Source organism: Babylonia areolata, chromosome 2 (assembly GCF_041734735.1).
Source record: "Babylonia areolata isolate BAREFJ2019XMU chromosome 2, ASM4173473v1, whole genome shotgun sequence".
Taxonomy (NCBI): Eukaryota; Metazoa; Mollusca; class Gastropoda; order Neogastropoda; family Buccinidae; genus Babylonia; species Babylonia areolata.
In genome coordinates, this window is record NC_134877.1 from 53,817,933 (window position 1) to 53,830,211 (window position 12,279).

General features: G+C 39.5%; 1 protein-coding gene across 3 annotated transcripts in view; it reads left to right on the forward strand.

Moving 5' to 3' along the window:
• Positions 1-943: 943 nt before the first annotated feature.
• The window catches only part of LOC143275160 (uncharacterized), a 60,416-nt gene continuing 49,080 nt past the window's right edge, over positions 944-12,279 (forward strand). For 2 of the 3 annotated variants that reach the window (XM_076579160.1, XM_076579162.1), the window contains exons 1-2: positions 944-1,073; positions 11,808-11,919. In XM_076579160.1, the coding sequence (XP_076435275.1) occupies positions 11,856-11,919 (64 nt within the window). In that variant the 5' untranslated portion in view covers positions 944-1,073; positions 11,808-11,855. Of the gene's footprint in view, positions 1,074-1,160; positions 1,441-11,807; positions 11,920-12,279 lie in introns of those variants that run through there. The other variant, XM_076579161.1, reaches the window with a different exon arrangement.

Genomic DNA, 12,279 nt, shown 5'->3' on the forward strand with positions numbered 1-12,279 from the left:
ATCTATGGATACCAGCCTGACATTGTATATATATATATATGTGTGTGTGTGTGTGTGTGTGTGTGTGGCTCGATCTCACTACTTGGGAATACACGGATCGTGTACGTACACTAATTAGCTAATATACAGCCCACTGACAGAAGTTTGTCTCCAACTGAATGTGTGTGCCTGCAGTGACAAAGTTAGCGATTCAGCGCCTCCTAAAGAATTTTGTTACCCATGACTGACATGAAGGAGACGGATTCAGTTGACTCCCTCATCTCCTTTAACCCTCTAAACTTGAAGACGTCAGTGTGACAGTTGACACCACTTAAACGCCGTAGATCTTGACATTCGATTCTCTTTCGTGTTTCAGTTTTCTTCAGCCAGTACTTTGAAACAAGATGATAAAACGAACAAACAAACAAACACACGCAAAGCAAATGCCAGTGCGCACACAACAGAAAACTAGCTGTTGCTAAAACGGCCTTTATCCGATGTAAAATCATCTTATTTCACAACACACACAGACACACACACACACACACACACACACACATTTAAATGCATATATCTTAGAGATAGAAGAGGAGGGGATGGGTGCGGACGGACACAATTAAGTGGGTGCTCGAATGTGTGCATGCGTGCGCCCGGTGCGTGTGCATAATGCATGCGTGTGTGCGCACATGCATCTCTTGAAGCACACACACACACACACACACACACACACACAGTTTTATGTTCAAACAATCCGTACAAGGCTTCTCCCCATCCCGTCCCCCCAACCTCCTGATTTTTCTGTGCTACAATCAAATTATAAATGTGAACATAATCTCTGAAAATCTGCACGTTGTTTCTGATCTTTGTTGCACACATGGGCCCAGTTGTCGGCCTCACGCGAAACGGCACGAGTATGTAACGTTATGATGCAAACTTTGCAGCCAATCTTACGTGCAAAAGCGCAGGAGTGGCCACAAATGAAAGAACAGCCAGTTTCATTTGCATATTCAGAAGGACGTACAACAGAACAGGGATAGAACTGGGTGACTCAGGGAACGGGTCGACTTGTTGACAGTTTTCGGTGAAAGGTTTAGGTAAGTGGTCAAGTTGCTTGTCTAAGATTGTTTAGACCTTATTTTGCTCTGTGAGCGGCTGTTTTAATAAGACGCGCCGCTGCACAGTGAAGTAGGCCAATGCGGAAGAGTGACGATCGCTGTCTGCTAAGCCTAGCGCCAGCGTGTGTGAAGGTAGACAGGACGCCACCTGTGTGCTTTGATGAGTTGTTCAGTTGATCATTTTCATGGCAGCCATCAGTTCAGGAATTTCTGATTATTTCTTATAGACTTCTGAAGTTTCTGCATTGTTTGCTTTAGCAAAACGAGGTCTTACAGCATACTGGAGAAGCGGCACGGACGCCGCCATCTTTGGTGCAGAACTTCCCTTCTTTCCGACATATCGCAGGTGTGTCGACCGAAACACGGTCTGGGCTGAATATTGCAGGCGGTGTTCTGTAGTGTTGACTCGGCATCATGTGGGGGCAAAAATGGGGGGAGAAGGGGCGGGGAAGAAGAAAAAAAAAGAAGTAAGGACCGTGAGACTAACCAACCACTTTTAGTTTTACCTAAATTGTTAAATCAGTGTGGTCTGGCATTTTTTTTAAATCTTTCTTTTCTCCCCCCCCCTCCCGACCCCCCTCGCAAGTCATGTAACGATGCATTGATGAAGGGGATTTTTCGCTAAGTTGGTAGGTGCACGGCCGATGAGTGAACGGACTCGGATATGTGTGTGTGCACAAGCGCGCGCACGCTGGCAGTTGACGTGTGTGCATGACATGTAATTGTGGAGATGGGCGTTATCAGTGTGACACGAGAATACATGCATTATGAAGAGGTGCATGTATGTCAGAATGAGGGACTCACTCAGTCATATTCCATAAAATATGAGTGTGTATATGTGTGCACACTCACATGTGCATTCCTGCATTCATGCATGCTTGTTACATTTTCTGTCTGATTATGTGTGTATATCTGCCAGTCAGCCTTATTTGTCCATGAGTATGTCTGTCTCTGTTAATCAACTTACATTCTGTATTTCATCTTTCACTATATACATTTTCATTTTTGTGACTGATTGTGTATGATATAAAAGCAGAAAGTGGGAATGCACTTTGATATAGGGAAGGTCATGAAGTAGCTGGCTTGATAAGATTATGACCAGCAGATCATGAAACATATTGAGACAATCAGAGAAAATGGTGTCATTGTGTGGGGGCACACATGCACACACATACAGACATGCATATATGCATGCACAAAACACACACACACACACACACACACACACACACATATGAAAACAGATACACCAATCCAGTCTGTCATTTCAAAGGATATTAATTATATTTATAGAAAATGAATAATGTGTGTTTAGTATTTTATTTGATTTCTTTCAGTCGTCACAATTCATGAGGGCATTGTGTGTGTGTGTGTGTGTGTGTGTGTGTGTGTGTGTGTGTGTGACTTTGTCAAGGGGTATTTTCATGATTTTTCAGTTTTTATTTAAGTTGTGATATAGAGATTGATGTGGTGCCTGAGTGGCTTAACTATAAAGATTTATAGTTCAATCACTATAATATTTCATGGTTTGCACTCTTGCAATGCCCGGTGAATGCAGTTATAATTTTCTTACATGAAGAATTACGTATTTTAATGTATTACTATAGCTGTTTCTTTTTTAAAATAATTTTAAAATCTGTGTGTGTGTGTGTGTGTGTGTGTGTGTAAAAAACTAAAATGAATATCAATTCATATACATATATATCTGTATTTGTATTATATCTATTAACATGTATACAAATCACAGGAAAAATATGGTTTGATGCATGTAAAAGGCCATTTGTAGTTGAGTAAAAATGGGAGATGCAAGCCATGAATTTATGCACGAAAAGAGAAAAAGTTTCAAGTTCATCTTATATAGAATTTCTAAGTCTGATCTGTTTTATCCCATATTCCCAGTGCTGGTAAACAGTGAGTGATTTGTCCCTATTTTCATTTTATTGCCAAAGTAGGCAAAACAAGCACAAAATTTCATGTATGTATGCAAAAGCATTTTATGAATATGTATCTTGACAGTAGGGAGCATAAACTTGTGAATCCTGGTATTCTGGCTGCTGCACACTGCCAGCTGATGTGGGTAGACTGTTTCAAATTGCTGCTGGTAGTTTTGTAATGTTGCTGCTGCTGTTTTTGCTGCAGAAGCTGTTACAGCTGGTACTGAACTTCTATTGCTCTCAAGTATTGCTCCTGTTATTACATGCTACTGCCACCATTTTTGTTTTGAAAATGAGGAATGTATTATAAAAATTCTCTAAACTAGAAACGTAAAAGAGACAGTCCCCTTCATGTGTTCATGAGTGGCATTTGTTCTCAACGACTGAGCATACAAAGAGCTGGAGCTACATTGTTGCGACCAGAATTTAATTTCATAGAATTGTAATGCATTTGGTCACCATTATTCTCACTGATTGTGCTTTATAATGATAACATTAATAGTAAGAAGAATATAATTTGATTGGTTTTTTTTGTCACATACACACACAAACACACACACACACACACACACACACACACACACACACACACACACACACACACTCACTTTGTTTCTTTCTTTTTCGCCATTCTCTCCCTGTCTGGCTGTATCACTTTGTTATCTGGTCACACCCACTTCCCCCTCCCACTATCCAGACTCCCCCCCCCCCTCTCCCTTCTCTTTCCAGCAGTCTGTAGGGCTCAGGGGCTGCCACACACAGCCACCATGAAAAAAAGGTCAGTGGTTACAGGAGAGACTGTGCTGTGTACTTGCTGTGGTACACTCATGTACATATATATTTGGGTGGCTCTTCCTTGACCCCCCCCCTTCCCCCATTAAGTCTTCAGGACTAAGGAATTTACACACACACACACACACACACACACACACATATATATATATAGTCCTGAAGACTTAAATGAGGGGAGGGAGGGGGTGGGGGGAGGGGGTGGGGGTCAAGGAAGACCCACCCATGGGTTGGAAATGCTTGCTGCAGATATAATAGACCAGGCTCTTCAGAGTGTGTGGGAAGATAACAGAATGATAGGCCCTCATTGTTGTGGGACACAGGATGCTCATTATTGTTGTGAGCCTTGGGAAGAGTGTGGTACTGGTAGTGCTGAACTCATCCATGAGTTTGTTATGTCTTAATTGATGGCTGCACTATGCAGGCTGAAAGAATGTCTGTCCATGGGCATGTTTGTGAGAAATGCACAGATGGATCAACAGACACAAATTGTACAGATGCACAGTACAGAGACACACTGAAGCACTCACACATATGCACATGAATACTCACAGACATGGACACTCGCATGCAAATACTCGTCTGAACTTGTGCAATCACACATGCATGCTCTTGTGCATACGTGATCACGTGCGTACATGATCATGTGAGCTCGTGCATTCAAATCACTCACACATCTTAACCTGTAATGTTAGGAAGCAATATATATATTCCAGCACATTTATAACACTCAGTTCAAATCATTTTTGAACCACCAATATATATATATGTGTGTGTGTGTGTGTGTGTGTGTGTATATACACATACACACATATATAAATATATATATATTTTTTTTGTTCTTGTTTTTTGTTTCATTATCAAACATTCCAATCAACAGATACTTACATATGTAGGATTTAGTTTTCTTCTTCTTTATAATCTAAAAATCAGGAATGGTAAAATATCAAAGCAGTAAGAAATCACACACTTGTACACGTGTGTACACACACTCAGCATTTACATTTAGGCCACATTTCCCATATCCAGTTCATACTACTGCCCATTTTTTGCCCCCTCGGCCCCCCCCCCCCGCCCCCCCCCCCCCCACTCCCCTCTAGTCTTCCACTGCTCCCCCACCTCCTTCCTTTTTTTTCACTCTTAGTCACTAGTCTTAATGAACAGATGAAATATTAATGAACAGCAACAACACACACAAACTCACACATACGCACCACATGCACACACAAGCTTGCATTTACGCACATCACCATCATTATTATGGTCATTTTACTATTTTATGTTTATTGATAAAAAAGCCTGAGGTACTGAAAATGAATTTGAGGAAAAGATAGCATATAATGAGATATATATGTGTATTATTATTATCAGCATACATGTATATATACATCTCCAGGTTTTGAAATAACCTGAGGAAAACAATGTAAAACAAAGCGAGACTGACATAACATGAGTAAGTGCAGAATAAGGCAGTGCATTGTACACAGGCATGATTTCATATTCATGTCTGCACATGTTTACACACAGGTGCACTTGTGCTTTCACAATCACACACATGTTCAGGCACACACAATGTCCATCTGTGCATTTCGCACACATTTCTTTCTTGACCTTCCCCTTCTGCCTATCCTTTAAAATTTATTGCTGAAATCTTTAGGATTTCATGATTTTAAACTGAACAAGCGCACACACATGCACACCCCACCCTTTGCATTATGCACGTGCATTAACACATTCATAATGTGCTTTTCATGCACAAATATACCCATGCACACACACAGACAGAGAGCTATGCATACATATGTGTGAGCGAGCTCTCTCTGTGTCTCACACACACACACTCACATAGACAACACACAAACACACACACAAACACACACACACACACACACACACAGAAAAAACATGTCTATAGCTGCTGTACAAATATATACATGCAAACTCTGGCTCTCTGTGTGTATCACTGTATGTGTATGTTTGGAATTGCATTGTGCACTGTTGTGCAGCAAGTATGATCGGGTTGTGAAAAACCTGCCCCAGATTATGAGCTCTCTCACACTAAGTGCTCTGGAGTGTTTACACACACAGACACACTCTCTCTCCCACACCCCACACAACAGAGGAGGGGGAGAAGGTTGGGAAGAGTACTGAATGAATGAGGTGAAGTTTGACAGTAATCCCTTTGCAGCCAGTGGAATGCCAACAGAGCTGGCCTGGCTATCTCCACCTGTGCAGGCCCCCTGTCTGCTCTCAGCTCTTGTTACAGGGCACACAGACAGAGGCTTCTCTCCTGTTACCCTGCTGCTGGGGTACAAAGGATTCCTTTTCCCCCTGCCTGTCTTTCCATCTGGCCCTCTTGTTCAGTGTGTGGACTGACTCTCCACCTTCCCTGCGCCCGACCCCCCTCCCGACCCCCCTCCCGATCCCTCTCTCTCTGCACATACAGATTGCAGCCCAGGGCAGAGTGTGAAGCACTATGTTCTGTTAGGTGGATAGATTGGTGTAGTGTGTGTGTGTGTGTGTGTGTGTGTGTGTGTGTGTGTGTAGTCACCTGTTTTTCCTGTTTACCTGTCAGGGGGGTGTTTGCTTTTTGCAAAAGTAAGGGCAGGTATGAAATTCACAGATCTTATCTTGTGTTAGTTTAGTGGCTGCTACAAGCCAGTGAGAGGGAGAAGATATTTAATTATAGTGTGTGTGTGTGTGTGTGTGTGTGTGTGTATGTGTGTGTGTGTGTGTTAGAAACTGAGGGGTAGCTTAATTGTCTCCATACATGTGTGTATGCATGGATATGCATGTGTATTTAATGATGTATGCACTTGAGTATATTATATCATAATGTGATTGAATTTTCTTTGATAACGGTAGTGGAATAAGCAAACTTCATGTTCACTTTTTGTTCGGGCAAAGAAAAGTGTGCTGTTCATGTACTTGTCATTTCTGGTTATTTTTTCCCGTTATGAGTTTGTTTACATGTAGAATGTAGTAATATTTATTGATCTGAATGGAAGTTGTGTTAATTCAAAGGATCCTCACACACTCAACACACTCCCCCATCCCACAGCTGAGTGCGAACCACACATGAACATGACAATAGCCCAACGAAAAGGTCAAGAAGTAAAAGTAAGACAATAAAGTGATGAAAACATGAAAGTAGTAAATCACAGCAGGTTTATCACACAGTGAAATAAAATAACATATTTAAGAAGCACTGAAATGACAGTTCTTGTCCAAAATGCATTATTGAAAGCGATGAAAGTTGTATATGTTCTAATTTGATACTGATTTATCATGTAAGTTTGTGTGTATCATATGTGTGTACAGCTATTTATATTATTATTCATTAATTCATATTTAAGTGATTTCTTTTTTTGTTTGTACTAGATGTGGCAGTGGGGGTTACTAATAAGTTACTTCACTAAATTCAAACCATAAACAAGCGTTAGTGCTACAACTGTATGACAAAATGTAGCCATCAACACAACTCAAAAATAGTTCTATTCTTCTAATTAAGTGCATCTCAAACATTTCTTGAAACACACACACACACATACACACAGAAAAAGCAAACATGAGAAAAGCTTCATAATGAAAGTTGATTTGAAAACCTCAGTCATTGGGTGTCGCGGTCCATGGCACATTGTCTCACCTGAGCGGCTCAGGGGTCAGGTCAGGATGGGGTCATCCATTTTGTGGGGGAGAATAGGAAGCAGGTTAATATGGAGGCGTGTCAAGATGTCTTGTACACACAGTGCGGTATGGCCAGGTGACAGAGTGCCTGGTGGATAGCTTTCAGTTGTCACAACTGTGTGGGTGGTGAAAGCTTGACAGGCATACCCCACGTGTCACCTCCACCATGGTAATAGGATGAGAGAATTCAGCAGGTGCTTCCGTATTTTTGTGTATTGTATTAGGTAACTCTTACTGTTAGGTTCTTAAGCAGGAATTAACTCTACAGACTACAGATGAAAAAAGTTTTTTTTTTTTTTTTTTTTTTAAAAGAAGTTTTTTCTTCCCATTATGTGTTTAATAATAATGATAATGAAACATTTTCGTAGCACACCTTATAAATCATACAAGACATCCCAGTGTTTGAATATATGTGAACTTGCCGGACTCCAGGAAAGATGAGCGCAGCTGTGCCAGCTCATGTTCAGTCCCTTGTGTGATCTGAAACACATCTGTAGATGGTGGCTTTATTTATCTTTATTTTATTTTCTTCTTGTCAGGCACATCAAGATACAACCCAGAAATGGTTTTGTGATTGTTGACAAAGTTGATGTAGTAATATATTATCAACAACAAAATTCTGACACTGTTGGGTGTGGTGAGTTTTGTGAAGGTCAGTATAAACAGCAGTGTTGGAGGGTTTGGGGGAAATTAGTGACATACTTGATATTTATAGCCACCAGTCGGCAGGGAGAAAAATATCTTATCTCTGTGTTTGTTTTTGTTTGGGAGGGGTTGTGGGTGTGGGTGTTAGTAAGTTAAAAATGGTGACAGTGGATTTAACAGAAACCCACTGAAAATCTTTCTGAAAGTTAATCAAGTCACCAGAGGGCAATTTTATCTAACTTAAAAGTAAGAAGGATTGATTTTAGAAGGTAGAACATTTTTATGATAATCTGTGATTTTTGGCTCATGTTTGTGAATAAAATAAGATCATGTAATGTAACACTTTCAGTTGTTTGTATGTGTGTTAGATTTTAGTTGATTTCTGTTCACATAATTTTATATCAGATAAACTTTTCCATATTAGCTGACCAGTGGAACAGATGCCTAAATGCAAAAATATAGTTGTTAATATAATACAACATGCTTAGATGATTTTTTCTTGTTTAAAAAAAAAAGAAAAGAAAAGAAAAAAAAAAACAGCATACCGAATAGATCTTTTTTCATCAAGGACTTGATTCATATACTAGCAACGACACTGTGGCATATCAATCTGCCACTTTGAGCTGATGACCAGACAGGAATAGTACATTTCAGCATGTGGCAGATTGATATAAATACCTCCAGTGTCATCAGCATATATGTTGTTGCAAACTGTTCTTAATGTATGAATTTTGCAAGTTGTTTTTGAAAGTCCAGTGGGTTCGCTGTTATATATTTCTCTCTCTCTCTCTCTCTCTGTCTGTCTCTCTCTCTCTCTCTCTCTCTCTCTCTCTCTCTCTCTCTCTCTGTGTGTGTGTGTGTGTGTGTGTGTTTTACACTTGTAAAGTATCAGTTTATCTGGAAATAATTTGTTTACACCAAATTTGGCTTACGATTTTTATTTTAATGAGTTCTTTTCATATGTTTCAGGAAATACTTTGTTTACACCAAATTTTGCTTACAATTTATATTTTAATAAGTTCTTTTTTGATATGTTCAAGTGGTATGACAATACCCGTTACCACTACAACTGGGTAGGGCACTGGATACAAAAAAAACATTTTCATAGTCATTTTCCTAAACAGTACATTTGGATTTTTTTTCCAACAGGCTCTAGCACTTTTGTCATACAAACTGACACACAGCAGCATTCTTTCTCTATGTCCCATCTGTCTGAAACCAGCTCCCTCAGCAGATCAGGAATTCTTCTTTTACTTCATTAAGTTTTTTCTTGAAAACCCACTTAAAAACAAAAAAGGCACTAATGTAGAATACCACAGCACTACTCTAGTGTTTTCATTGTGTAATTCTGTTCTCTCTCTCTCTCTCTCTCTCTCTCTCTCTCTCTCTCTCTCTCTCTCTGTGTGTGTGTGTGTGTGTGTGTGTGTGTGTGTACCGGTTTTGGTCAAGCACATACAGTCCTATTTAGAGAATTGGCATTATATAAACTCACATTATTTTTCTTACTGTTCTTCATCATTGTCATCTTATTCTTCTTATTTACATCAGAAAGGTAATTTTGTCAGAAATATTTGTTTGTCTAGTTTTGTGCACATGGTATCGGACAGGGTACTTTATGATCCATATCCAACAAATATGATTTTTCGACATTGTGACAGAACGCAAGTGTCAAGCTTATTTATCTTTATTGTGCTGTAAAGATAAATTACAAGGCACATCATTGTATGATATATATATCCATTGTTATGATGACACCAGCCTGTTTGCACCCATGGCTATATAATCAGCACAACCCCCCCTTTGCTTCATTTGTTCACTGTTCACTGAATACATCACGCAGAAGCTTTCAACAACCCTAGCATCAGAAGAAAAAAGTTAACTGTGTTTCTTCAAGCGTCAAATCCAGCTGTTAGTGGGACTTCTGTTCAGGTTTCTTTGTGTTTCTTCAAGCGTCAAATCTTGCTTTTAGTAGGACTTTGGTTTGGATTTTCTAGAGCCTGCTGCAGGAGTCAAAAGCTGAACATGAAAAAAGACAGATCCATAGGGTTAGATGTTTTCGAAGAGTTATGGAAAAGGGAGTTTTCATGACTCGTGTTTGAAAACGTGTCACAAACAGCTCTCAGTATCTCCATAGTACGCACCACCAAGTTGACTCAAATATTTTTGATGATTTCTTAAGTTTATGATTAGAATGGCATTTTTCCTTTCATGCATATCATTTTTGTTTTGTTTTTTTATGCTTATTCAGTTATATGTGAGTGAATGAGTGAGTGTGTATGTATGCGCATGGGTGCATGCATATGTCCGTGGGTGCGTGTGAACCTAACAATACCCTGAGAAGCATTGAGTTTATAAATGTGTTTAATTTATTGAAATAAGGAAGTGGGGGTAAACACACCCACTGAAAAAAACAAAAAAACACTTGCAGGGGAACCCTGATGATGATGGGAATACCTTTTCAAGGGCTTTTGATTAGATAATCAGATGGTGGTAGTGGCTTCTGACTGGAAAACAGCCTTGTGATTTGTTATGATTGATGTTGTTTGGTTATAATAGTCCTTTTATATAATATAATAGGTCATTCTGTGGTCGGTTCTCCATGGTGGTTGAAACTTAACCCTTTCAGTACCAAGCCTATTTCATGGTCAGTGACAATTTACTGCCAAGGGATGTTTTGGTCCTGCAGGATGATAATTTAAAAAAAAAATCTAGTATGGAAACTACTGAGAGAAAGCGTATACCCTGTTTTTGTTCTGAAGGAAATTTGAACACACTATCCAATTTATGACAATTAATGATTTTGTGATAGGAAAATTTCCTTTGTGATAGAAAGATTTCTACAATAACGCGAAAGGAAATTTTTGTCCTGGGGCAGTTTTTTTTTTTGCACATTGGAAAGGGGAGGTAATTTTCATCCTGGGGCACTTGAGGGATTTAGAAAAAAAAAGTTGCATGTCTGATATGTTGTTAGATGCAGTTAATGTCATCTCACTTTTGCCTTTGGGCACACCTTTTGTGTGAATTTGTGTATATGAGAGGCAGGAACTAGAGATACACCTTTTCTGAAAGTTACAGCAATATTATTTTTACCAAGATTATGTTTGATTTGTTTATTTTTCTGCTTTTTTTAAATATTTTTCATCCAGTTTGTTTTATCTAATACATATTTTCTATGTGTTGTTACAAATTGTGATTGAAAGATGTTGAAAAAACAAAAAAACAAACAAACAAACAAAAACAACAACAACAGCTGAGCAGTAGTTTGTGAAAGTATTATTACAGATTGACATATAAGCTTACAGTAGGGCCAACAGCAAAGAGAGAGCTGTATGAGCATTGGTTTCTCCATTGCTATGGGAAGTCATTTACAGCTTAGTCTTTTGTGAAGGACTGTGACTCAAACTTGGAGGCCAGATTGTACTGGCTGTAAGTGCTGCTGTAGACTTGGGGGCTTGTTAGCTTTTGGGAACCATCCCAGTGCTGACTGTCCTAAAACTCTCTTGGCCTTGGGAGTAGGGATGTAACTTTGGCAAGGTACTCTCCACTATAATCAAATTCTAGCCCAGATAGTCGGGATGGCAGTTGCCTCCTCTGCTGTTGTGGTGGTCATAGTTGGATATGACTGACTGTCATACATTTTATTTTGTGTTGTGTGCAGGGAGGAAGGCGGGACTGGGAGTGAGAAGTGTGGTCACTGCCGTTCAGAATGAGTGAGGGACACCGGATGAATGGGCCTGCCAGCCCCACTGGGAAATACATAGACACCATTGGTAAGTAGACACACTGGGGCTGGGAAAAGATGTCAAGACCATTGGTATGTAGGCACACAGCCTTATCGCTTTCAGTATAGTGTTTTTAGCGAGTTTGTGTCTTAACATTAAAAAAAAGTTTTAGTTATGTGTCTTTTTCATACCACGTTTTGTTAAATGCACTTAGATATGCAGGGTAAGCACTGTAAATATACAGGTAAATTATTATTATTAAAATTCTTAGTAGTAGTAGTAGTTGTAGAGGTATAGTAGGAGGAGAAGTAGCAGTACTTGTTTCTCTATAGGTCCGCACACAACTCTTCCTGCTTTTTTTTGTCAAACCAGTGAGAGGAATCTACTTCTCATAGTTGCGTATAGCTC